Here is a 26,743-nt window from a genome sequence, read left to right on the forward strand (position 1 = left end):
TTTTCTCATCCCCCGCGCTGTCGGCAATTCCCCAGCGATGACCCCATTTAAAGTGCACAAATCGAGGGAGAAAAACAAAGATGCAAATCTTGCCGTCCATCTGCCAATCCCATGCCGCCACGCTTCCTCCGCAACACGCGTCCCCTTCCTTATCCTCAACTTTAAAGACGATGGGCCCCGCTGCAATCCTCGCTGATGCGGCCTCTGCGCTGCCATCTCTTTTTTTACATTATCTCTTGCCAAAAGCGGCTGCCGCTGCAGCAGCCAATTTGTTCTACTCCCGCCGCGGCCGCCGTTTACTTTTTTTTTCCCTTTTTTTTTTAATATAAATCACATCGTGGCCGGTAAAATCTCTGAAAACACTATATATTTAATATACTTATTTCTTTTTAACTTTTATTGGCTGTCATGGCAACTTATAGCTTATTTTTTCTACACTTATCTCTTCAACTAAATTTTAATTTTAGAAGTATATTTAATATACTTATTACCTTCCTCTATGAAAAATCATATATTATTGTGTTTTTTAATATTTAGTTATATATAATTCGAGAATAAATTGTTGTTTTCGACAACATTAATTAATTGTTTTTAATTTGCGGCTCTATCTCCGTACGCGGAGTGGCATCATAGTAATCGACAATAGTTTCGGTGGCATTTCGGTCATTTAATATCGAAAAAGACGCGCATATGGCATTAAAGACCGAACCGCACAAGTCAACCGGGGGATTCGCGTCTCAACCGGTTTCTTGTGAACCCCTCTGTACAAAGCCGCGACCGGCTAAAAAAAAACCGAAAACTTTTAACAGAGGCATCTCGACCGTCCGATCTACATCAATAGAAAGGAGCCGGCAAATTGAGATCAAACGCAAAGGGCGTCTTCGCCTCCGCCGCGCCGCCAGCGGCAACGGCGGCGGTGTTCTCCTGCGCCACCACCTCGACGGCGTCGACGCGGCACACGGATCGCCCCGGCCCTCCTCCGGCCGGAAGCCCCAGCGACAGGTTCCGCCCGCCGATCGCCGGCGTCCTCCAGCCCGGAGGCGTCGGGGGAAGACCCCACGCCACCGGCTGCTCGTCGGCGGATCCGAAGTTGGTCTTCGCCTTGGGGCCGCGCAGGCTGCGCGCGGCCGCGTCGTACGCCCGCGCGGCCTCCTCCGCCGTGTCGAAGGTCCCCAGCCACCTGCGCGTCTTCTTCCACGGGTCCCGGATCTCCGCCGAGAACCGCCCCCACGGCCGCTTCCGCACCCCACGAAAGTGAGCCTCCTCCCGCGCTCCTCCCCCTGCCGCCGCCGCCGCCGCCGCCATCGCCACCAGAAGATTTCGAGGCGAAGCGAAGGGGTTCCAAGATTGGGTATTTATAGGCGGAGCCGACGGTCTCGCTTCCGCCCGACAGGTATTCGCCCGAATGCCCGTCTATTTTTACCGGTTACCATTCGGCCGCCCTCAGTAAGTCGGTAACGTGCGAAATGGGCGCTTGCGTGCCCGCTGGGCTCATCCAATGGATGGCGGTGATTCAACCTCGGAGCTCGGTATCTCGCGTCATCTGCGCGAATCACGCAACGTGACGGCGATCTCGCGCCATCAGACGGCTGGTGACGCCCGGATCAACGACAGTGAACGGTGATCGCAGCGCAGTCCCGGCGCACTGTCAGTTGCCAGGTCACGGGACCACCCCCACGTGTCGACCAACTGAGGGAACCGGATGAGTCGAATCTCCCACCCAAAAAAAAACGGATTTATCAATTTATCTCTTTTGATTAGCTAAATTCTTATATTGTTTTATTTTAAACTTTTTAATCTCTTGCTATATTTTATTAATTCCAGTGAAAAATATTTTATATTTGTTACGCCGTGGATACAGATCAAGGAGTCCCCCGCTTTTGTCTCCACTCTTGGATTTACGTCACTACTTGATTAAATAAACTAGCAAAGCATAAAAATTTTAAAGCTCGGAAGTATTTCAAAATTTAAAAAAAAAAAAGAAATTATAAAGGATGCAGTGAGTTTTAGTAACTAGCTATGGTAATCATGTGGGCTTGAGGATTAGTGGGTAGATAATTAAGCAGACTCATCGCCGGAGGAATTAAAAAGTCTTGATCCGAGTCATCAGACACGCCGGCGGATGAGGAAATAATATAATTGGTCGGGGGAGATTTGAATAATCTAACGTGTCGGCCACTGGATCCTCCGTGACTTAGTCCACAGTTCACGTCCATGGCTTTCAATTTTTGGTGGTTCACCAGAACTTTTAGCTGATTTTTCTTGTCTCGCAATTATTAGCTGGCGAATTGCTCGAGGACTACAGGACTGATCAAACTTATTGAATCAAGAATGCAAGTGACAGATGAGGACGAATGCACGGTCAAAAGGTCAAAGGCCAAAGATCAAAGGTCAAAGTCATGGGCGGCAGACCACATGGCTGAAGTCAAAGGCACTAGTTGTTTAGGTCGTGAGAAGATGGGAGCATTCTCAATGTTTCCCTCTCAAGATCAGAAATGTACACCACTGAGATCAAATTTCTTTATCTGAAAATGACGATGAATGATCGAGGAACACAAGATATCGGCACACGATTAAAAAGAAATTCGAAAATTATCAATCTGAACACAACAATGGCACTAAGATCCGTCTGAAAACCACAACTTGTAGTGTGTAATTTACTTTCTGTGACATCAATTTTCTTGTGTACAGTTTGTGTAGTATACTCTACATTTGCGGAGAGATCTACCAAAAAGATGAATTGGATCCTTTTCAACATGTTTCGTCGAAGAGACTGGTTTCTTCTATGATATCTATGGTTTGTGCAGTTCCTACTAAGATGCTTCCTTGGCTCTTGGACTGTTGGATTTCCTAGGAGAAGTAAATCTTGACACCCCATCACTTCTCGGCGACAAGTTTACTTGTTCCAGGGCTTGAAATCGGAGCTCCGGCGGGTAGTCCCTCACACACCCAATTCTAGGCCCTGCACCTGATATCCACCTGAAAGAAAGCTGCTTCCCCAACTGATAGGACTCAATTCTATTCTTGGATTTGATCCTCCTAAGTATCAACTCTGATGGCACAATAGCTCCTGCATCCTCCTCTTGCTCCTTACTAAAGAGATTCTTTTTTACGAAAATATAATTCGTTTCTGAACTCGAAGGATTTTCCGATACTGCACTTTCTTCTCCTCCATCTGTACAAGTCCTATCTAGTTCTTTCCAACTGCCTACTTCCTCATCGTCCTTTTCTTTTCCACAGGGTTTGAGATCAGCAAGGGGACAGTTTTCTTCCTTAAATGCCTCAAATGAAGATCTCTGTGCTGCTGCATCACTGCTTAGTGTTTTTTCGTTTGCTTCGGTTTCATGTTCAGTGCTGATTTCTATTTCGGACAATTTGAGTCCAGAGTTGCTCTTTTGAAGTTCATGATTGAATTCATGATCCTCTCCAGCGACACCTTTCTGGTAAGAGCAAGCAAAGGGAACATACCCACTCAAATTAGTCATCGAAAATCCAAGACACTCAAGACTTCACTTATGTAACTTAACTCATAGTTTTCAGGTTGTCGGCATTCTAAACAAGTAGAATGTGCATGGACTTGCTCACCTTCACATCAGCAAGATCAACCTTATTTTCCACAAGAAAGCTCATGAATTCTTCAAAGTTCTCTTCTGTCGGTCGGTAGTGCCCACTATGAGAACACACAGCCTAACAAATTATGATCGAATAGCTAAACCTCTCGAATAGCAAATAATTTCTTAGGAACATGAACTAACATATTTAGTGAGCATTTACCTTGAGAATTCCATCTTCTACAACTAATTGCCCGGCAGCAGATGTGGCTCCTCCAGCAAGGAAACTTGAGTGCTGAAATTTACCTTTTTTCTTCTGAAGAATTCATTAAAGGCTGCTGTTACATAAAACAACCATATCGAAAAAAAGAAGTGTTTTTTATAAAATTTCAATGGATCGAGAAAACTTCCACCTGACCAACATATAAATTCTTTGATGTGCTCAAGACAAAAATCCACTTAGCATCTTGAGGACTATCAGATGTGTTCAGCAATTGTCTGCTCTGTTTGTAGAAGAATTTTCCATCCTCAATTACTACTTCATAAGCCTCCCTTTCTTTCTGCAAATCAAGAAATCTTTTCATATATTCCTTCACAATGTTACTCGTATATAGCATGTGTGTTTGAAATGAAAAGAATTGGATAATCTATGGCATTGCTTACGGGGCCGAGATACTTGACGCACTGTTGTTGAAGTCTCGACCGTGGGCATTGTTCTTCGAGATTGACCTCCTTTCCTTCTCCAACATCAAGCCTATTAATCCACATTAGTAGTGGTGGTTATGTTCCCTAATTGAACTTTGTCCCTTATAAACAATTCATTGAATATTTCAAACATACCAATAGAAGAAGGGCTCCATGCTCTCACATTGAAGCCAACAATCATAATAGAATTGGAGATTGTGGCCATAACGATGTCGAGGATCGATCTGCGCATATAGGTTAACAATAATAGATTGAGCAAAACATGAGCTAACATGCAAAAGAAGTGGTGTGTGATTAACCTACTGCTTCTAGCCAATGCTGCAAAGCTAGTTTCTGAGCTTTCTCATCCTTTGACAAACCTTTGCCAACCTATAACCGAAGAAGAGCCAGAAGCTTAAGCTCGAACATCATACCAAAATGAACACAATTGTCATAGAAAAAGTATCAACTACCTTAGCAGCTCTGGTTCTTGCACGGGACCATCGAGAAACCGCAGTTTCCGGTTTCTCGATATCGAAAAATGACACAGAACTTAGTTTGAGCAGTGCAAAATCCAACAATTTCCACCTACAAGGCGCAATCCGAACACAATCACTAAGCAAATCCTTTTCAGAATGAAAACCCACAAAACCTGAGAACAAAGTCCATACCAACGCTGTTCTATGAGAACAGCACAATCTGCAAGCCTCCTTCGAGTTTGAAATCCTTTGTAGATTTTCTGCAGTTTCACAGCAGCTTGGTGCTTGGGACACTCAGTCGATATATTCAAGCTCGATTCGAGTGATCTCATCTTCAAAGGACTAGATTTGGAGCTCCTTATGGAAATCCTTGTTTCTGATTTTACAGAACCTTCAAGTAGAAACCTTTCCGGGCGAAAAACCTTGAGAGCCATCGAGTGGAAGTCCCTTCTACTGAAACTGATGGACTTCATCTCGTTCCCGAATTGAGGGCCCTCTTAATGAGAGCTTCCATTCCATCATCCTTACCTTCATAGTTAGCTCTAGAACTTGAGAAAGCTATTTCCAGGTTTATGCGACGTGGAAGAGCCTTTGATGCTATGCATCTCATGGTTCTTAAAAACAATATGATTTAGGCATCGCCTTTGGAGACAAACATGTATCAGGAGGTTAAAATCACAGGTCTTGCTGTCAAAATTGAATGAAAAATGGAAATTTTTGGTTTAGATTATTAAGCAAACAGTTTATCAAATTCCAAAAGCGACAAACTAATGATCTAAAAGGGACCAATCTTTCTTAACTTTTCAAACTTCCAGATTAAAAAAAAAAAAATCTTTTCTTTTCATAAAAACAAGTACGAAACAACAATCTCGTAGACTTAAATTAGAAAAAAAAAGAACAAAATAAATCAGCAACCCCCAAAAAACCTTGAGGAAAACAAAGCAGAGAACACATGTAAAACCAGCAGCTACCTCCATATATCAGAACCCTAATCACAGTAAGCAGACATGAAATATCAAAACCTTACCAGATAAAAACTTCACCTTGGCCACCTTAAAGCTTGTGATTGCCAGAAAGGAACGCATCTGAGACAGGGATTGAAGAAGTGAGACAGAGGAACTAACCTGAGAATGAGATGGATGTGTTTAAACAGGGTGGGAGGTCGGTGAAGCGCCCAAATGTCCGTTCACGTGTTCTCCCCGTACTCTATCTCTTTTAACTCTATATCGTTATTTTCTTAAAAATAATAAATTGAATCATCATAATTAATATTAATTGTTCTGGTCGTGAAGTTGAGAAGACGGATCTGTCGGTGTGACGTATCTAAAAGATTAACTGCATCCCCATGACCCGGTGGTGAGTTATCCTCCATGTTGACCGAGTCGTCCAAAGTCCTCCTGGTCAATGTTACATGTAGCCAGCGACCGGGATGTCCCGGTCCCTGGTACCCCGATGTTCGAAGCAAATCCTACAGATATATAAGTAGCCGAATGATAATAACAATGGAATAGTGCAATAAATACAAGACGAGTACGGTGACATACCCTGGCCCCGGGAGGACGGATGGATGGATGAGCTGGTTGCAGCGTTGATCGAGTCGTCGCAGTTGTGAGGAGTAGATCGACGTCCACCAGATGAGTAACTGGCTCCTGTGGCTCCAAGCCGGACGCGATATGGATCCGTATGACGACGCGGGGTCAATCTAGAGCGGCTCGTAGGCCGGAATACAATAGCGGCACGCGAGCTGGACAATATCAATAACAAACATGATAACAGTGCGACTAGCACAATCATAACAGCTCGATGACCGAAACTACATCTGCTCACCGACCGAACATCATCTCGGCTCGAGGGTCGGGGTAGACAAACCTGAGCACTTCAGACTGCGGTTGTCCGAGGGGCGACGGCGGACGACTGCCGAGGGAGGCAGCAGTGGCACCCATAGCCGCTGGAGGCAGCAGGGGTGGTGGGAGACGCCGCCAACTGCTGGGGGAGGCGGCGTCTGCCGCCGGAGGCGGATGCGGCTGCGAGAGTGGTAGTGGCCGCCGGAGGCGGCTGCGACAACGGTAGTGGCTGCCGGAGGCGGCTGCGACAGTGGGAGTGGCCGCCGGATCGCGGCTGCGGTAACGGCTGGAGGCGACGGGATGCTCCTCGACGGTGTCTGCACCGGAGGGAGGAGAAGGATACGGTTGTGCCATGCATCGGGTGAGGGAGGAGGACGCGGCGTGCCTACCCAATGGCGGCGACGAGCCTCAGCCGACGGCGCCGGCCTAGATCGAAGAGGAAGAGAACGGCGGGAAGAACAGGGATACTCTCTGCTAGCCGGAGGTGATCGACACCGGAGATGATGGGGAGAAGCGTGCGCTGGCGGCGGCGACAGAACCCTCAAAACCAGCCCCCTCTACTTGGCGACGGCTCCAGCCCGAAAAAACCTTTTCTCCTCTCCCTTGATCGTGAACAGTGTCCTCCTTTATAACCAAAAACCCTATTAATGCCAAATGACAACAATGCCCCTCCTTTCTTCACTAATTACTCCTATGTCCTAATGTTACATCCAGATCACGAGCCTCCCCTTAAAGTCTAGTCGAAGGAGGCACAAGTCCAACTGACTGGACAATCTATCACAAGGGCTGAATCAACCTCCATAATCAAGTCAACTCACAGAACTCATCGTACATGCCACGCGAACGGTTGCTATAATAATGGTGTCGCATGAGATGACAACGATGCCGACCGAATCAAGTCGTCAACCGGCCCGATGCCGAGCAAACGACAAAACATCAAACGAGCACCAAAACAACAAGCGAGCGACGAGTGCAATGATAGTAGACCGAGCGCCACGCTGGACAACGAGTAGACCGAGCGGTCGAGCAATGTCGAGCGCGCGACCACGAAGATGCCGAACGGGCGATCGGAAGGATGTCGATCGGGCGGATTGACATCGAGCGAACGATGCCGAGCGTGCGACCTAGCTCAAATGTGTGGCCGAACGGATGGCCAAGCGATACCGGACAGATGACTGCGAGAGTGCTGACCGAGCAGCACACAGAATGTAGAACGGGCGATCGTAAAATGCCAACCTGGCAATCGAGTAGCACTGAGTGGGATGATGTCGAGCGAACGCATCACCCGTGAGTTGAACGGAAGTGTAGCCCGGGAAACGAAGGCGCATGAGAGAGAAAGTAGTGAGTTGAACGGGCGCGTCGCACGCGAAATCGAATGCGCACAGAAACGAAAGTCGTGAGACGAACGGACACAAAGCCTATGAGATATTATGGCCCGAAACCAGCGGAGGTTCGCGACCATTGGAGATAGCTCGACCCCGAACGGGGGAGATAAGCTGCTCTGATGCTCCGTGACCAATGAAGACCTCTTGACCCGGACGAGTGAGATATGAGATCCGATATGCTGGTCCGAGACTAGTGAAAGCCGCTCGGCCCCGCATGGGGGAGATAGAGTATCTGATAATATTGGTCCGTAAACATTGAAGATTGCTCAACCCTGAACGGGGGAGATAAATGCTCGCAAAGACTGTGTTGAGACCTTGGCGTTCGCTAGAGGGGGGTGAATAGCATCTCACCCAAATCGTCGCTTCCTACGCTTGTTAGTGCACAGCGGAAAGAAAAATACTAACAAACAAAAGCAAAGCTAACCCTATAAAACAATAAACAAGAAGCAAACTCAATGACACGTTGTTTAACGTGGTTCGGAGATGAAGCTCCTACTCCACGGCTATCCGTAAGGTGGACGATCCCGATCCGTCGGTGGATGACTCCCCGGAAAACCTCCAGCTAACTCATGTAGCTCCTTGTGGGTGGAGAAACCTCGCCACAAACTCTCACCAAGGACTCTTGAGAAGCTAGGGCACTAGTAGACTACTAATAGGGGTTAACCACCTTTATTTCGTCAACTTTACCAAGCTTCCAATGCTTGGTAATATAGGCCACGGGTTGAAAAACTCCGCCTACCAGTCGACTGCCAAAACATGTAGTCGACTGCCCTTCGTGGAAATTCGACCGTTGCAGCCCAATGGCTCGATACCAACCCTCTGTTCACTCTCAGTCGACTGCACCAGTCGACTGCATCAGTCGACTGATGAAACCACCAGTCGACTACTACAGTACTGCTACAGTAGCGATACAGTGTTGCTACAGCAACACTACAGTGTCGCTACAGTGAACCCTAATTCTAGAATTTTACCCCGAGTACATTCACTCAACACTCATTCTCGCCCGACCAACCTAGACCTAGCCTTCTATCCTCCTTCATCAGCTTTGCGTCCCTTGGATGCCTCCCCATCCTTCACGTCTTGCCTTCTGGAGCTTCCATCGGCTTTGTCATTGTTGTCGGGTCTTCCTTTGCCAAGAGGTCGCGCCTCCGGGACTTCATCCATTGTCAAGTCACACTTGGACTTACGTTACCAAGACTACATGCTTGGACTTACACCGCCAAGACTCATCCTTGGACTTTCCTCCTTTGCCAAGATCACACCTGGACTTTCCTTGTTGTACCTGTATCCTGCACACTCATAATGCATATCAAATACAACAATAAACCTAACTTAAACCTTTGCCCAAACATCAAAACTTAGGGTACCCAGATTGCTCCGACAATCTCTCCTTTTTTGATGTTTGACAACCTATTTAAGTTAGGGAAACAATATAGCAATAATAATGCAAATAAATATACAATCTACACATGTATAAATCATGGAACCTAATCCTAGGCTCCCCCTTCACCTAAGCTCCCCCTTGAGCTAGGATTTCTTGCAAAGATAAACTTCTCCCCCTTTGCTAATAAATGAGCAATCATTCCTCTTTCACCTAAGCTCCCCCTTGAGCTAGGATTTCTTGCAAAGGTATGTAGGTTTCCCACTTAAACCTAAATTTCTCTCCCTTTGCCATACATCAAAAAGAGCTCCAACAATATTTCAATTATTGGACTCTTTGACCTCTAATGACCATAAACATCATGTATTAATCCCCCATAAGATTACAGACATGTTCACAACTCTTTTGGTCATTTTCTAATGCTAAAAAATATTTTCAAACTATATCAGTCGACTGCTATAAGTACCAGTCGACTGACAACATTAAAACGAGCTTATAGAGTCATTCTGTGCTCATGAACAGTGCTACTAGTCGACTGGTAAAATCATCAGTTGACTGACCTCATCAAAATGAGCTTACAGAGGTCATTTGTGCTAAAAATTACTATTATCAGTCGACTGGTAATTGTACCAGTCGACTGGTACTCTTTTTGGGCAAAAATTAATCTTTTTTACCCACTTTCAAAAATGCGCCAAAAATTCCAAAGACCTCCAAAAAATCTCAAATTTTGTGGAGAGGTATATTTTATCCATGTCTACTTGGGAAAAAAATATATATAAATATATTTATCACAAATCCGAAGATTGATACAAAATTCAAAACTAGCTAAATGGTTCAATTAAACCTTAACCTAAAGTCCTAGTTTTGGCTTTCTCTTGATGTATCTGCTCATACTAAATCATAATGCATTCCTATAATTAGTTTATATGACATCTATACATCAAAAATTAATTTTCATGCAATATGAACCCAATTCACATTTCAATGCATGAAATACATCCCAATTGTGTCAACCCACTATGTTAGAGACTTAAGTCTGTCTCCTAACCACTTAGTACATTTGATAACCCATCTACCATGGGTCCCAAAGGCTCTTCCTAACCTTAGGAATCTTAACCTTAGTCACCTCCCTTGGTGACTCATCCACTATGGCTAGACCACTTCAGTGCACCTCGGGTGACACTTGGCCTACAAAACTCACCTTCTTAACCTTAGACACATTGTCTTTGGTTAATTTCTTCTTGTCCTTAACCTTGGGCATCCCATCCTTGCCATAATTATATGTCACCCTAGCATATTCCTTCTTATTGGCCTTGGATGACTCTCCCTTGTCCTTGGTCACACCTCTCTTACCAATGTCATGTGCTACCTTAGCACTTGACCTCCTTTTGGTCTTGGAGAGACCTAATTTGACATTTTTGGGTCTTTGACCACCTAAATACATGTCAAGTCCTTTAGGTTCAATAATGAACCTCTCTAGGACTTTCTCCATTTCCTCAAACTTTGTCTTCAAGGCTTGATTTTCCAATTCTAGGGTTCTAACCCTAGAATCAACATGTCCATCATGGACATTCCTAGACCTACCCTTCCTAGGCATGTGTCTCCCCTTCTTGGGATTAATGCTTAGGTTTTCACCCACTTTTCTTCCCTTAGGCAAAGTGGTTTGGGTCTTATTAGGTCTACCCTTAGTGTATGATTTCTTAGGGTTATCTACCATGTTAACCCTATTCCTATCATTATACCTAAATTCATGATTATGCTTGGGTAAATAATATACATTATTTCTAACAAGCATATAAGAATTAGAGTTTGGATTAAGCTTCAAAATAGGGATTACCTTCCCTTTTACCTTTGAAGCTCCCACTTGACTTGTGTGTTGGAGCAATCTAGGTGCCCTAGGTTTTGATGTTTGGGCAAAGGTTTAAGTTAGGTTTATTGTTGTATTTGATATGCATTGTGAGTGTGCAGGATACAGGTACAACAAGGAAAGTCCAAGTGTGATCTTGGCAAATGAGGAAAGTCCAAAAATGAGTCTTGGCGGTGTAAGTCCAAGCATGTAGTCTTGGCAATCTAAGTCCAAGTGTGACTTGGCAATGGATGAAGTCCCGGAGGTGAGGAGCCTCTTGGCAAAGGAAGACCCGACAATATTGACAAGGCCGAAGGAAGCTCCAGAAGGTAAGACGTGAAGGATGGGGAGACATCCGAGGGACGCGAGGCTGATGAAGGAGGCTAGAAGGCTAGGTCTAGGTTGGTCGGGCGAGGACGAATGCTGAGTGATTGTACTCAGGGCAAAATCCTATGTGTTTTAGGATTTACTGTAGCAGTACTGTAGCAACAGTGTAGCAGTACTGTTGCGACACTGTAGCAGTCGACTGATTACTGTAGCAGTCGACTGGTACACTGTAGCACTCGACTGGTAGCCGAACGTTGGGTAACGGTCGGCTTCACTTAAGGACCAGTTGACCTGTAGCAGTCGACTGGTTACTGTAGCAGTCGACTGGTAGCCGAACGTTGGGTAACGGTCGGCTTCACTTAAAGGACCAGTTGACTGGTAGCGGGAAAACAGCTTAGTGTTTTCCTCTCGAGTTCTATTTAATAGAGTTCGAGGTGCTTGGGCATGGTTGACGAAATAGACTTGGTTAAAGCCTATTAGTGTCTCCGAAGCCTTCGTGTGATTGGTGTGCTTGTATTTAAGTGTTTGTGGCGAGGTTTCTCCACCGACAAGGAGCTTGAGCTAGCCGGAGGTTTTCCGGGGAGTCATCCACCGACGGATCGGGATCGTCCACCTTACGGACAGCCGTGGAGTAGGAGCTTTATCTCCGAACCACGTTAAATCAACGTGTTAGGTTTGCTTTCTCTTGTTAGTATTTGTTTTTGTATTTTCGCTGTGCACTAACATTATAGAAAGTGATCGATTTGGGTGAGACGCTATTCACCCCCCCTCTAACGGGCGTCAAGGTCCCAATATTGTGCTCTTCTTCTTTTCCCATTTCTTCAAGTGCGTCAATTTCTTGAGCTCTCCTCTCCTTGGGCACTTTGTGTGGTAGTGACCCCACTCACCACATGTAAAACACCTAATGTGATTCTTTTCCTTCTTATTCCTACAACTCACATTAGTTTCTAAATTAACTTTAGTGAGTTTAGGGTTTACCTCCTTTACCTTCTTGAGTGAAGGACATCTACTCTTGTAGTGCCCCATCTTACCACACTCAAAGTATTTGATATGGTCCTTTTTGCTTTTCTTGGTAGTTGAGGTGGAGGGTTGAGCTTCTAAGATCTCATCTTCCTTGGATTGCTCTTCTTCCTCTTCACTTGAAGATGTGAACGGTTCCACTTCTTCCTCCCTTGAAGATATGGATGATACCTCTTCATCTTCCTTCTCCTCCTTGGATGTTGAGCTCGTGTCAACATTCCATTGGTCCTTCTCTTCTTGGACCAATGAGTCCTTCTCCTTGGGTTCCTCCTCTTCTTGGATTTGTGTAGGACTCTAATGAAGTGCAATTACCTTTTTCCAAAGGTTATTTGCGTTCTTGTATTCACCTACATTCAATATCGCATTAGGAGAAAATAAATTAATTAAAATTCTAGTTACCTCCTTGTCCGTCTTCGATTGCTCCCTTTGCTCCTTGGTTCAATATCGACGTTGGAGACGCTTTCCCTTCTTGTTCGTTGGAGCTTTAAACGGTTCCTCCAACGCAATCCATTGGTTCCAATTCATTTGGAACCACATCTCCATGTGCTTCCTCCAATAGTCGAAGTCCTCGCGCTCGTATGGAGGTGGGATTCGGATGCCCCATCTGAGAGGTCCATCTGACTCCATCTTCTTCCTCTAGCCGCTCTCTTAGCGATTAGTCCAACAAGAGCTCACCTAGCTCTGATACCACTTGTTGAGACCTTGGCGTTCGCTAGAGGGGGTGAATAGCGTCTCACCCAAATCGTCGCTTCCTACGCTTGTTTGTGCACAACGGAAAAAAAAATACTAACAAACAAAAGCAAAGTTAACCCTAGAAAATAATAAACAAGAAGCAAACCCAATGACACATTGTTTAACGTGGTTCGGAGATGAAGCTCCTACTCCATGGCTATCCGTAAGGTGGACAATCCCGATCCGTCGGTGGATGACTCCCCGGAAAACCTCCGGCTAACTCGTGTAGCTCCTTGAGGGTGGAGAAACCTCGCCACAAGCTCTCACCAAGGACTCTTGAGAAGCTAGGGCACCGGTAGACTACTAATAGGGGTTAACCACCTCTATTTCGTCAACTTTAACCAAGCTTCCAATGCTTGGTTATATAGGCCACGGGTTGAAAAACCCCGCCTACCAGTCGACTGCCAAAACATGCAGTCGACTGCCATTCGTGGAAATTCGACCGTTGCAGCCCAATGGCTCGATACCAACCCTCTATTCACTCTCAGTCGACTGCACCAGTCGACTGCATCATTCGACTGATGAAACCACCAGTAGACTGCTACAGTAGCGATACAGTGCTGCTACAGCAACGCTACAGTAAACCCTAATTCTAGAATTTTACCCCGAGTACATTCACTCAACACTCATTCTCGCCCGACCAACCTAGACCTAGCCTTCTAGCCTCCTCCATCATCTTTGCGTCCCTCGGATGCCTCCTCATCCTTCACGTCTTGCCTTCTGGAGCTTCCATCGGTTTTGTCATTGTTGTCGGGTCTTCCTTTGCCAAGAGGTCGCGCCTCCGGGACTTCATCCATTGCCAAGTCACACTTGGACTTAAGTTGTCAAGACTACATGCTTGGACTTACACCGCCAAAACTCATCCTTGGACTTTCCTCCTTTGCCAAGATCACACCTGGAGTTTCCTTGTTGTACCTGTATCCCGCACACTCACAATGCATATCAAATAAAATAATAAACCTAACTTAAACCTTTGCTCAAACATCAAAACTTATGGTACTCAGATTGCTCCAACAGACTACTTAACCCCGAACGGGGGAGATAGATGCTTGCCAAGACTGCTCGACCCCGAATGGGGGAGATAAATGCTCGCGAAGACTGCTCAATCCCGAATGGGAGAGATAGAATATCTGATAAGCTGGTCTGAGACCAGTGAAGATCACTCGATCCCAAATGGGGGAGATAGATGCTCTAATAAGTTGGTCGGTGTAGGCACAGATTTAAGGTCGCCGCTCGACCGCCGTTGGAGACCTGAGTTTAACGTCGCCGCTCGACAGTCTTCAGGCCGGGGGTTTATAGTCGCCGGTTCGACTCTAGAGTTTAACGTCGCGGCTCGATGGTCTTCAGGCCGGGGGGTTTATAGTCGCCAGTTCGACTCTAGAGTTTAACGTCGCCGCTCGACGGTCTTAAGGTCGGGGGGTTTATAGTCGCCGGTTCGACTCTAGAGTTTAACGTCGTCGCTCGACGGTCTTCAAGCCGGGGTTTTTATAGTCGTCGGTTCGACTCTAGAGTTTAACGTTGCCAGCTCGATTCTAGAGTTTAACGTCGCCGCTCGACGGTCTTCAAGCATAACTCAAACCCGACCGATCGGCACGGGGTCTTCGGCCTCGAGCCCGTGGCTCGAATAATATACGCCCGGCCGATCGGCATGAGGTCTTCGGCATTGAGCCCGTGGGTCAGATAATATACGCCTGGCCGATGTGCACGGAGTCTTCGGCATCGAGCCCGTGGCTCGAATAATATACGCTCGTCCGATCGGCACGGAGTCTTCGGTATCGAGCCTGTGGCTTGAATAATATATGCCCGGTTGATCGACACGGGGTCTTCGGCATCGAGCTTGTGGCTCGAATATAATGGAAACCCGGCCGATCGGCAGGGGAGTCCTCGCTCGAGAAACCATGATAAATTTTATGACCGAAAGAGAATATAACTGAAAAATTGACCTGTCGACCAACAGAGGATCTGACTCAATTTCTCAACTCCCGAATACCCGTGGAGTGAGGAGGAAACGATATACTCGTCGAAACTCATCAAGGCCATGAGGATGGCGGAACTTTCCGGGTCGTCTGTCTTCACGTTCTAGACCAGGTGCGTTCCCACAAACAACATCAATTTGTTCCTGTCGGGAAGCTGAGAAGACGGATCTGCCGGTGTGACGTGTCTAGAAGGTTGACCACATCCCCATGACTCGGTGGTGAGCTGTCCTCCATGTTGACCGAGTCGTCCGAAGTCCTCCTGGTCAACGTTACCTGTAGCCAGCGCCCGGGATGTCCCGGTCCCTGGTACCCCAATGCTCGAGGCAAATCTTACGGATATATAAGTAGCCGAATGATAATAACAATGGAATAGTGCAATAAATATAAGATGAGTACGGTGACATACCCTGACCTCGGGGGGCGGATGGATGGATGAGCTGGTTGCAACACTGATCGAGTCGTCGTAGCTATGAGGAGTAGATCGACGTCCACCAGATGAGTAACTAGCTCTTGTGGCTCCAAGCCGGACGCGATATGGATTCGTATGACGGCGCGCGGTCAATCTAGAGCGGCTCGTAGGCCGGAATACAATAGCGGCACGCAAGCCAGACAATATCAATAACAAACATGATAACAATGCGACTAGCGCAATCATAACAGCTCGATGGCCGGAACTACATCTGCTCACCGGCCGAATATCATCTCGGCTCGAGGGTCGGGGTAGACAAACTTGAGCACTTCAGACTGCGGCTGTCCGAGGGGCGACGGCGGACGGCTGCCGAGGGAGGCAGCGATGGCACCCATAGCCGCTGGAGGCAACAGGGGTGGTGGGAGACGCCACCAACTGCTGGGGGAGGCGGCGCCGGCCGCCGGAGGCGGCGCCGGCCGCCGGAGGCGGCTGCGACAGTGGTAGTGGCTGCCAGAGGCGGCTGCGGCAACGGTAGTGGCCGCCAGAGGCGACTACGACAGTGGGAGTGGCCGCCGGAGGCGGCTGCGGCAACGGTTGGAGGCGACGAGATGCTCCTCGGTGGTGTTTGCACCGGAGGGAGGAGAAGGATACGGTTGTGCCATGCATCGTGTGAGGGAGGAGGACGCGGCGCGCCTACCGAGCGGCGGTGACGAGCCTCAGCCGACGGCGTCGACCTGGATCGAAGAGGAAGAGAAGGGCGGGAAGAGCAGGGATACTCTTTGCTAGCCGGAGGTGATCGGCACCGGAGAGGATGGGGAGAAACGTGCACTGGTGGCGGCGACAGAACCCTCAAAACTAGCCCCCTCTACTTGGCAGCAGCTCCAGCCCGAAAAAACCTTTTCTCCTCTCCCTTGATCATGAACAGTATCCTCCTTTATAACCAAAAACCCTATTAATACCAAATGACAACAATATCCCTTCTTTCTTCACTAATTACTCTATGTCCTAATGTTACATCCGGATCATTAATAATTTAATCAATATTCAACTTATCAATATATATTCATGCATATGTTTGACATTTAAATCGATATAAATAATGTATATTGAAATAAAGAGAAAATAATTAATTAGTTAATGACTGAATTTACTAATATGAATGGTTAAAATATCTCTATCAGGGAAGATATTGGTTGTATAGATTGTTTAATTAATTTCAAAAAGTTATAGCTAATCAATGAATATAACTTCCGAGAGAGTACAAATTATTATTTTTTTTAGAAAACAAATATTTTTTATTTGTTTATTTTTAAATATTTGCGGCGGAACTGCCACACACGACATATTGGTTTCAGATTGACTGCACGTTGTTCAACCTCGGCACAGGATCTCTCATCTCGCTCTCAAGTCTATTTTTTTAGATTTACCGTTGACTATTTATAGGAAACAATTTGACTTTTTAAGACGCTTCACGTGTGATAATATAAAAGAGTATTTTTCTTTATATATAATTTTAAAATTCTATTATAATTTAATAGTATTTTACCACCCAATTTAATAGTATTTAGAAAATAATAAAACTTTTATTTATAATATAATTTAAAAACATCATACACCTATTAAATAATACAATATTTAAAAGGATAAAAAAGTTAACAATAATATTTTTAGCTAATCATTAAGTGCGTTCAGATCTACATAATTGTTTTTTTTTTTTTGCTTATTTATTCTTGATTCGGGCCAACTAATTTGATTTGCTCCCCAAAATATGTGGATTAATTGATTCCGCGTGTAAAATATAATGCGTGAGGTCGATAGCCCTGTCAGTTAGCTATCGATTGGTTAGGCTGGACCCACTTAAAGGTACTACTGCATTAAAGCATAAAAGATGCATATCAAAGACATTGACAATAGTTCATTAGCCACCAAACAAATTCATAAGATTAAATTTGAGTTAAAATCTCATTATCAGTCACAAATAAACGAGTCATTTTAAAATCAAGTCCAACGCTCACGGATATAAAACGAAAAATAAAAAACTAATAAAATTATTTTTATATACTTTATCTAAAGAATGTGTTTACTCAACAATAAAATTACTACCGTGACTTAAAATTTAAATCACGGATTCAAGTTTTAAAAATAACCTTTTCCAAAGCAGGAATAAGATCACATATAATCATCCTTCCGCCCACCAAACTGCCTTTTATGTTCATCTATTATACCGTAAATCAAAATTAAAATAATATAATTTTACCAGTAACCATCAAGAGAGATCGAGTAGACAGGTTGGCGACAAGAGCATCACAGCTGTTCTTGCGGTTGCTCTTGATTTAGTGTATAATGGAAACAAAGATGATCGAAACAGAAATAAAAGGAGAAAAAAAATATACTAAACTTGCATATGAATCTCATACATGTCGATCCTTTACATTAGCTTGTGTTTTACGTTCTCTGATGATGGAAAAATGGTGCATTGCAGTCGGGCATGTGATGTTCATATTTCCAGGGAGTGTTCTCCAGGAAATCCCCAGTAGGATTGCCTTGCTGAATGAAGTTCAATCCGCGTCTCCAAGTCCATCACTTCCATCCCCCCTCTTGGATATTGGCATCATGCGACTGTTCGATCCGTGCTTCTTGCTCTGTGCGGCAATCTCGGCATTCTTCCGCAAGACAGCACCGGGAGAAGGATAGGGACGCTGCTGAAACAGAGGACCCTGCAATGCAGAATAAAATCAGCCCTGGACCAGACCGAAAACACGAACAAATGCACGATAGGTCAGGTGGAAATGTTAATGTTAATTTCCACAGCAGAACTAGACAGTGTCCCAACTAAAGGTCAAATGAACCTAGTAAATTTTTACAAGAAGCATTTATCAGAGAAAACTTACAGTAGCAGTGGTGTCGGCTGCTCGTGGTTGCACCCCTTTAAGGCCCACAACCCTAAACAATCACAAAACCGATCAAATAGTGTTCATAAGTTGCATGATATTCCTTCTCAGCAGATACACCAAACAATTACAAACTACAACTCAAACACTATAGTAGTTAACAATGCAATGGTAATTGTTTACATTTAATTTAGTTAACAAAACATACCACCCGCCGCGTGGAGCATCTGAATAAGAGCTTGGATCCATTGGGTCCAATTCATCATCCTCGGAGAATGTTCGTTTCCTATCTCTTCGATTGCCTTTTCCAAGTGGAGGCTTGCTCGACCTACATATCAACAATTGGGTAATAACTGCACATGTTACAGTAGCTTAGACATCAACATGCTTTGTTCTGTTTCTGCTGTGTATTTTTTGTGGTGAGGAAATAAATTACCTATGCTTGGGAATTGCTTTCCCTGAGTGATCTCCTGAGCTAGCATCATGTTTTCCGTGTTGATCATTTACTATGTAAGGTGCCGGATCTTGTTTAAATGGGAGATTGTGAATCCTGCAACAAAATATCATTTATTAATTTTATTTAGTTTTTCTATAAGCTGATTCTGTACATTCAAAAGCATAATGATCTATGAAAAAGAAATTGAATTAGGCTGATGTGTATAATATGTTAAGTTTTACAGTGAATTGCGGCTCCATCCCCTCTGCATATGGTAAATAATAGAAAAGAAACCTCCACTACCAGTAAAGATGACATGGGGCATCACAAAGTACTCGTGCAATTCATACTTTCTGGAGGAAGTGGAGGTACAAGTAACCCTAATTTCTATATTCTGGGAGATCAGAGTAAATATAATTGATAAGGATAAAAGGTCAACACCATATAGCAAGCGTTATCTAGTAGAGAATCATGACTTGTGCAAATTTACTCTTGGCTTTATTTGAAGAGATACAAACAAGCTTCTTTTAACTTTCCCCTGTGTATGGCTGATACAAGAAGAAAGAACTGATTGTCAAGCACAAGTTATAGCAAGAGAGATTGACTAATTGTAGTTCTGCAGATTTGTTTGCTAATTGAAGGAAACCAGCATGGGGACATACTCTGGGATAAGAGTGATATATCATACACAAAGGAAGGATAGCTAAGCACATGATAGTAGATGTCAAATGATCACACAACTCTCAAAGTATACATGGAAAAATTGCAATTGGTCAATAACCAACAATCAAAACTCACTGTCTGGCTTAGTATGCACAATTGCAGAAGATGCAGACTTAAGCTACTGATTACCAATAAAGACTAATCTGTCACAGACTTCTTGAAGATATAACCAACTGATCAGATGTTTAACTATATGTCTCGGTAACTACTAAAACTCCCTGAGAAATGATGATTCAAACAACTTGACTTCATGTTTACTACTATAACTCTTGAAGACTAGAATTTTTGTATGTTCTCAAATTTGTGCCTAGATATAGCCCATTATCTATGATGTTTATAAATATAAAGAATTATTCTTTCAACCTTAAACTTAAGAAACTAAAACAAAAAATAATAGCTCAAGAAATTGTTGAATTTGGATTTGATTTAGGGTTTAAAACATAATTAGGAGTCATCTCTTGGTTCCTGAATAGATAATTAGCATCCTTTGGTCGTAAACACATACAGAGAAACTTTGAAACAACATGCAAAAGATTATTTTAAACTAACACAATTTGTGCAATGCCATAATGTCCTTTTCTTTGCACCATCAGCATTTGTGAAAGATATAAGAGCAGCCCGGTGCACGAAGCTCCCGCCATGCGGGGTTCCGAGAAAGGATCCATTGTACGCAGCCTTACCCTGCTTTTTGCAAGAGGTTGTTTCCAGTATTCGAACCCGTGATATTTTGGTCACATGGCAACAACTTTACTGATGCGCCAAGGCTCCCCTTTTCTTTGTGCAATGCCATAATGTCCTTTTCTTTGCACCATCAGCATTTGTGAAAGATATAAGAGCAGCCCGGTGCACGAAGCTCCCGCCATGCGGGGTTCCGAGGAAGGATCCATTGTACGCAGTCTTACCCTGCTTTTTACAAGAGGTTGTTTCCAGGATTCGAACTCGTGACCTTTTGGTCACATGGCAACAACTTTACTGATGCGCCAAGGCTCCCCTTCCATTTGTGAAAGATATATCAAACCAATTTTTAAAAATATCAGTCTATGTTGTCCTATCTATATCTACATACCAAGGCAAACTAGAATCAATAATTTGTCTACACATAAGGAAAATCAAATGCAAGCATAAACAAACCGAAAGTAGCACATTCAGAAGAAATACCGTGTGCAGTGATTGCAATAGCCCCAATCTTGGACCAAGCCAAGTCCCCATCCACCACAACCCATGCATCTTTTCACTTGATTGGGATATAAGTGCTCGGTTCTAAAGTAATGTCCATGAGTAACGTTGTGTACACTGTTCTGTGAACAGTGAAGTCTACTTGAAGCAGGCCGCTCCCATTGTGAGATATGTGTCTTTACGTTATAGTAGTATGTTTGTCCTATTACATTTGAAAAAACAATGGATTAAAGTAGATAAGGGAACAATATGATAGTTTTGATCTCCCTGATGTAAACAATAGCAAAATTTTCAAATTAAATAGCAATCTGATGAATCAAAGATGATAAAATCCAGATAATATATAAAATAGAAAATAAAAAACTAGTGATCCTTCTGATAATAGTGTCTCAGCAAGGTGCATAGGTTTTGTGAATGTCTGAGCTAAAAATAAGGACTTTTCCATCATACCAGTTGAATTATCAATTGCCTCTTGCCAATCATCGGGCAATGGGTGCTGGCTTAAAGCAACTTTATAGCTATCATTTGCACTGGGAATTTCCCATTGTCTTTCTCCAGTTTTTTCATTGTAATAATAGGAAGATCCAGTCGCCGGATCCTTTGCTTCAATCTAAGACAATAAGAAAAAGTCATTAGCCTCATTTTATGCATAACGATTGTTTGTTAACCTAACTAGTAGAATCTCAAACAATAAAAATATATCATTTTTCAAAAATTAAAAAGGTCCCAATCAAATAAGTACTTGCGTCTAAATAACAACCCTACTTTATTCTACCTGGCTTAAATTTGTAATACCTAGCACATCTCACTAATTTTACTAATATATTTCTCATCTTCTATGAGATCATTAGTTAAGGCACACAACCACATGAGATCAACTACTGAGGCAAACATCTATCCGGGTGCTGCAGCACAAGCCACAACAAAAGTTGAGAACTTTCACATTACAAAACTGTGTATGGAAACATGTCAGATAATGTGTAAATTGAACTGAACTCACATAAATTTCAAGATCAAGCTTGTCATTTCACAGAAATTTCTGATGCATAAGGAATGGCAAATGCATTAACATTTTACATGCTTACCCAACCAATAGGTAACCCAGAGACACTTTTTGCCAAATCATTTTGATGATCCAATTTCTGGCATGCATTGTGAAGTCATTGATTAGAGTTAGCAAGACATGCAAAAAGACAACAATTTTAGATTAGGATAAGAACTTGCATCTTCAATTAACTTGGAACTATCATCAAGTTTGACGTCTCTAAGAATTCCCCTTGCTTTTAATCTCTTCTTCAAATATTCGGGTAACTCCTTTTGAGCAACCTTTGATTCTGAATCTTCAATTGAGGAACTCAAACTAAGACCTTCATCGTTGGTTTTCCCTGATGAACCAGATGCTCATCAAACCTCTCCATATGAAATTATAAAATTAAAGGATAATTTTTTAAAGAAACCTACTGGACTGAACATTAAATGATGGAGCAGCATAATATGCACCACCACCTGGCACTCCATAGCCATTACCAATTTCAACATTGCCTGACCAGAAATCTACAATGGTCAAATAAGTATAGACAAGAACATATCACTTCAAAAGAAAACCAATATCATACAAATGAAAAGGAAAGAATTATCATGATTGATCAGGAAAGAATTGGCTTTATCAATAGTTATGATGTTAGGGCATCATTATCTTGGAACCTTGAAGAAAGCATATGCTCAAAAATGATGCATTAACTTAATGTGATTTGAGGAAAATGCATATAAATTCTTCTGAGATCCCAAGAGGCATAATTTATCAAAATGGAAACTTAAGAATTACAAATGAATTAAACAAATGCAAAGAGCTGGAAATATCATGAAACATATATAAAAAATGCATGACTTACCATTGTCATGGTTGATCGACTTTCCACGTTTATTGGTCATTTCAGTCCTATGATCAGAAGCCATCTTCAATAAGTGCTCCTAAAGTAAGCAGTAAAAGAGGCCATAAAAACACAATCACTTTGAATAAAAGTATGCAGAGCAAATAGTTATGCTATGATGGTTAAATATATAGGATGACAAGTAACAGACCTTTAATGCATTGGGATCATAGCGCCCAGACATAATATCTTTGCTGTCATCCAAAGATCCAGTTCTGCCCTCTACTTGTCTGTGATTAGGAAACAAATTACAATAACTTGAAACTTTTTTATGATCACTTATTAAAATATCAAGTGCCCAGCAACATGAAATGAGACGCACAAGAAAAACTGACCTTTGAACTTTTATAATTTCTTGTGTAATAATTTCCTGGATGTGACAAATTGGTATAACTTCAATACCACAACAAGCAGAAACATGAAGTCTTAACAGTAAATTAGGAAATATACCTGTTTATGTAGTACAGCTTTTTCAGCAGCAGTCTCAATTCTGGAATCTTCACTACATAAATTTGATGTTTTGACCTCTGGATCCTCTTCAACCCTTTCAGGAGCACTGGGCAGCTCAGAGCTGTTATCTACTGATCCTATATGATTTACCATACCATACTCTGCAATTTGCGACACTGCACCAGAGATCTGATTATTTAGCATGGGTAAACTTTGTTCAGGATGTTTATTGTGGAGCTTAGAATTAGAGTTGGCAGTGCTATCATGAATGATTTCCTGGATAATCTGGACCTTTTCACTATCAAGATGCGGTTCTGATAAATTAAAACTGTTTTCCACCTGCAAACTTTGAATAGGTGCAGCGCTGGGCCCATTGGATAGAGATGGTTGTGAATGCAGAAAGTTTTGAGCTGAAGGGAAGGGTATATTCGAGGGCCTAATAGGGAAAAGATTTGCTGAACCATTAGTCTGTCTGTCACAATTGTATGTAGGAGGCACCAGAGAACTAGGTGCAGGTGGATCTATAGGTGCAGCATCTGACGTAGTATGTGAATGTGAGTATGCATCAAATTCAGAAGGCAATGATTGATCATACACATTCTCCATCCCCAGTGATTTCTTACTCCTTGAATTTTCTATGGCTCTACACTAAGAGATAAGCTTGCAAAATATAGAACTAGTATAAGTGGTGAAACTTTCAACCTGAAAATAGAAAATTAACACAGCATTAGATAACGCCATTGATACTGTCAAATTGGGGAGTTTAGATGTGCTTCCGCGTGCACACTATTGTGGCACCCAAATAATACAGTTAATGTCAGTAGTCACCTAAAGGAAGAAATAATATTTAGCACGATATTAACATGATGCAGAATAGCCACATCAAGGAAAAAAAAACTTTGTCCTCTAATTAATGAACCTCCGGACTTTCGTCTAAGTAGGATGTGATACAATTGGTATAAGCAAATTTAAAGCATAACGAGGGAATGAATGGTAAAAAAAAAAAAACGAGAGCTTGATTTCCTAGAAACTGTATGTAATAATCAAATACTCCTATTTCAGTTTCTCAGCAAGGAAAACCCTAGACCGAATAATCAAGTTCCTCTCTTTTTTGCATTCCTTACGATACCAATAATCATGAAGCTGAAAGAAAAGAAGGAAGGAGAAGCAGAATGAATCTATTAAGAGTGACCAACTTACTTCCGGTGGCGGCCGCAGAGGCTGGAGAGAAGAGACCACGTGAGCCTTCTACGATTTCCTTTCCGGCGGACGGCGGCAACAAACAGCCGGAGTTTGAGTCGCAATCATCCAGCACGTAATAAATGAGAGATTTGGAGATCGTGGCGATTCTTCTCTTCGGCGAAGAAGCCGGCGAGGGAAACACGAAGATGATAACTGGATACTGAAAGTACAACAAGGATCGAGGACGCATCTCGATTGGTCGCAATCGTAAACAAACCGGCCCGGCCCAATTAATCATTTTCAATTTGGGCCGGAAACAATTTGTTGATATAATTTAATGTTGTGCAGAGTTTGCGAGTTTCTCGAACTTTAGTCACTAAATCATACCAGCCCTAGAATTCGTTTTTGAGAAAAACCATCCAATCATCGAGTACGTAGTCAGTGGGTAAGAGATGCAACTTTATTCCTTCTTTATCTTTCGTTCACCCTTTTGTTCTAAAATGACCGCACGCACGCCTCTGACACGCAACTCGATGGGAGAGATCTTAGCCGTCCATTTTATTCTTCATGAAAAACATTAGCAAACATGATATACTTGATAAGACTTGTTTATATTTATTTGTTTATATTTATTCAATTAATATAAGATCAATTAAATAAATAAATTTAAATAATTTATTAAATTAAATAAATAAATATAAATATATATGTGTTCAGCTTATTAATATTCATGAATAATATTCATAAATAATATTTATAAATAACATTTATGAATATTATTGAACGCACGTCTACACGCAACTCGATGGGAGAGACTTTACCCATCCATTTTGTTCTTCACGAAAAACGTTAGCAAACATGATACTTGATAAGACTTGTTTATATTTATTTGTTTATATTTATTCAATTAATATGAGATCAATTAAATAAATAAATTAAAATAATTTATTAAAATAAATAAATAAATATAAATACATATATGTTCAGCTTATTAATATTCATGAATAATATTCATAGATAATATTTACGAATAACATTTGTGAATATTATTCGTCAATAATATTCGTGAATGATGCTTTTAATAAAGGTCTTATCAATATGTTAATTTTTTAAAAATATATAAATGAATTTAAATTAAATTCTCAAATGTAATAACTAATATAAAAATTTCAAATAATAAAATAAGTTTCAATTGAGGATAATATCTAAACGAATCAAGCTCAAGTTAAGTCTAAATTGAAAATTTGATAATATCTAAAGGAATCAAGCTCAGACCAAGCTTGAACTAAGCTTCAAGTTCATAAAAAATTAATCAAGTTAAATTTGAATAATCATTTCAAAGGCTTAATTCATTTTAAATTTGACTTGGTTATCTTATTAAATAAGAGACTCAAGTTCATAAAAAAATTAATCAAGTTAAATTTGAATAATCATTTCAAAGACTTAATTCATTTTAAATTCGACTCGGCTATCTTATTAAATAAGCTTCAACACTCTCAAATTTAGTAGGATTGGATTTGTCTACGACCTTATTTTTTAAAAAAATGATTACCCAAATAAGGTAACGTTGAACCTAGGGTGCCCGGTTTGGCCCTATGAAAATTTTTTATCGGTCGTCGGGGTAAATTGGGAAAGTGCACATGAAGGCTCATCCTAACAGTCAACATTTTTTGGTCAGCTACCCATTAAAACAAAATCAATAATACACCGCATCTCAAATTTTAAATACATGAATTTATTACTGGAAAACCTATGATAACACTATGCCCTTAGAGCTCTACAACCCTATTCTTGAGTAGGTGGATAGTGGATAAGAAGTGAAATTTTATTCCCACTTTATCTCTCGTTCTCCCTTTTTCTAAAACGATTGCACGCACACGTTCAACATGCTACTCGATGTGAGAGATCTTAGCCATCTGCTTTTGTTCTCCACCCAATAACGTATGAAGATCTCTACTATGCTATCTGGGGTAATGCCCAAACACCAAGAACCCGAACGGCTTCATAACACTTGTCATTTTAGAAGGCGAGTACTCGTTTGAAGCCCACAATATGAGGCCTTCACCATCGTGCTACGCCTCCTCCTCCTCTTCCCTCTACGAGTCCAATTCCTAACACTAGTCCTAAAAGGGCAAACCTTAGATTTAGCAAATTTTGAATGGGAAAAATATTTTCCACAATCGTTTTTGTTCATTCCATCCTCGCTTGTGGATTTTTCTCTCTTTTTCTGATTTCTTAAATAGTTTTTTAGTGTCAAAATCGTACCTTTCCTCACTTTTTACCATTCTATAAGATAGTGCGGAGTATGTGATCTTCCGTC

The 26,743-nt window shown here is 42.4% G+C and overlaps 3 protein-coding genes across 4 annotated transcripts; all 3 read right to left on the bottom strand.

Annotated features, from left to right (window-relative positions):
- Positions 1–608: 608 nt before the first annotated feature.
- LOC122004579 (keratin, type I cytoskeletal 9-like) lies at positions 609–1,543 on the bottom strand. The gene is made up of 2 exons (XM_042559441.1): positions 1,519–1,543; positions 609–1,413 (listed from the first exon to the last, which is right to left on the bottom strand). The coding sequence occupies exons 1-2, from the start codon at positions 1,541–1,543 to the stop codon at positions 863–865; spliced, it is 576 nt and encodes a 191-aa protein (XP_042415375.1). The 3' UTR covers positions 609–862.
- Positions 1,544–2,628: 1,085 nt separating this feature from the next.
- LOC122006423 (IQ domain-containing protein IQM2-like) lies at positions 2,629–16,576 on the bottom strand. Its single transcript, XM_042561921.1, has 12 exons — positions 15,914–16,576; positions 15,632–15,788; positions 6,259–6,458; positions 4,907–6,182; positions 4,709–4,823; positions 4,560–4,625; positions 4,392–4,480; positions 4,215–4,305; positions 3,965–4,111; positions 3,775–3,867; positions 3,586–3,687; positions 2,629–3,440 (listed from the first exon to the last, which is right to left on the bottom strand). The coding sequence occupies exons 4-12, from the start codon at positions 5,185–5,187 to the stop codon at positions 2,814–2,816; spliced, it is 1,611 nt and encodes a 536-aa protein (XP_042417855.1). The 5' UTR covers positions 5,188–6,182; positions 6,259–6,458; positions 15,632–15,788; positions 15,914–16,576; the 3' UTR covers positions 2,629–2,813.
- A 1,429-nt stretch (positions 16,577–18,005) lies between these two features.
- Positions 18,006–24,658, bottom strand: LOC122006424. Of its 2 annotated transcripts, none has more exons than XM_042561922.1 (14): positions 24,442–24,658; positions 23,242–23,943; positions 23,127–23,161; positions 22,943–23,021; positions 22,753–22,831; positions 22,322–22,414; positions 22,085–22,245; positions 21,946–22,002; positions 21,311–21,470; positions 20,843–21,062; positions 18,962–19,075; positions 18,734–18,853; positions 18,526–18,577; positions 18,006–18,351 (listed from the first exon to the last, which is right to left on the bottom strand). In XM_042561922.1, exons 2-14 carry the CDS (start codon positions 23,845–23,847, stop codon positions 18,193–18,195), a joined length of 1,935 nt encoding a protein of 644 aa, XP_042417856.1. In that variant the 5' UTR covers positions 23,848–23,943; positions 24,442–24,658; the 3' UTR covers positions 18,006–18,192. The 2 variants fall into 2 exon arrangements, with proteins under 2 accessions (XP_042417856.1, XP_042417857.1); XM_042561923.1 differs by having other exon boundaries at positions 22,322–22,402; positions 24,442–24,657.
- Positions 24,659–26,743: the final 2,085 nt, after the last annotated feature.

This window comes from Zingiber officinale, chromosome 7B, assembly GCF_018446385.1.
Source record: "Zingiber officinale cultivar Zhangliang chromosome 7B, Zo_v1.1, whole genome shotgun sequence".
Classification (NCBI taxonomy): Eukaryota; Viridiplantae; Streptophyta; class Magnoliopsida; order Zingiberales; family Zingiberaceae; genus Zingiber; species Zingiber officinale.

Bases quoted from the DNA above. Each gene is read 5' to 3' on its own strand.
- LOC122004579 (XM_042559441.1), bottom strand. From the start codon at position 1,543: ATGACGCGAGATACCGAGCTCCGAG. The intron at 1,414-1,518 runs GTTGAATCACCG...CGGTAAAAATAG, and splicing joins GCGAGATACCGAGCTCCGAG to ACGGGCATTCGGGCGAATAC.
- LOC122006423 (XM_042561921.1), bottom strand. From the start codon at position 5,187: ATGAAGTCCATCAGTTTCAGTAGAAGGGACTTCCACTCGATGGCTCTC. The intron at 4,306-4,391 runs GTATGTTTGAAA...GTGGATTAATAG, and splicing joins ATGGAGCCCTTCTTCTATTG to GCTTGATGTTGGAGAAGGAA. The intron at 3,441-3,585 runs GTGAGCAAGTCC...TGCTCTTACCAG, and splicing joins TTGATCTTGCTGATGTGAAG to AAAGGTGTCGCTGGAGAGGA.
- LOC122006424 (XM_042561922.1), bottom strand. From the start codon at position 23,847: ATGGAGAATGTGTATGATCAATCATTGCCTTCTGAATTTGATGCATAC. The intron at 22,415-22,752 runs GTAAGTCATGCA...TGACCATTGTAG, and splicing joins GTCGATCAACCATGACAATG to ATTTCTGGTCAGGCAATGTT. The intron at 21,471-21,945 runs GTAAGCATGTAA...TTATTGTCTTAG, and splicing joins CTGGGTTACCTATTGGTTGG to ATTGAAGCAAAGGATCCGGC.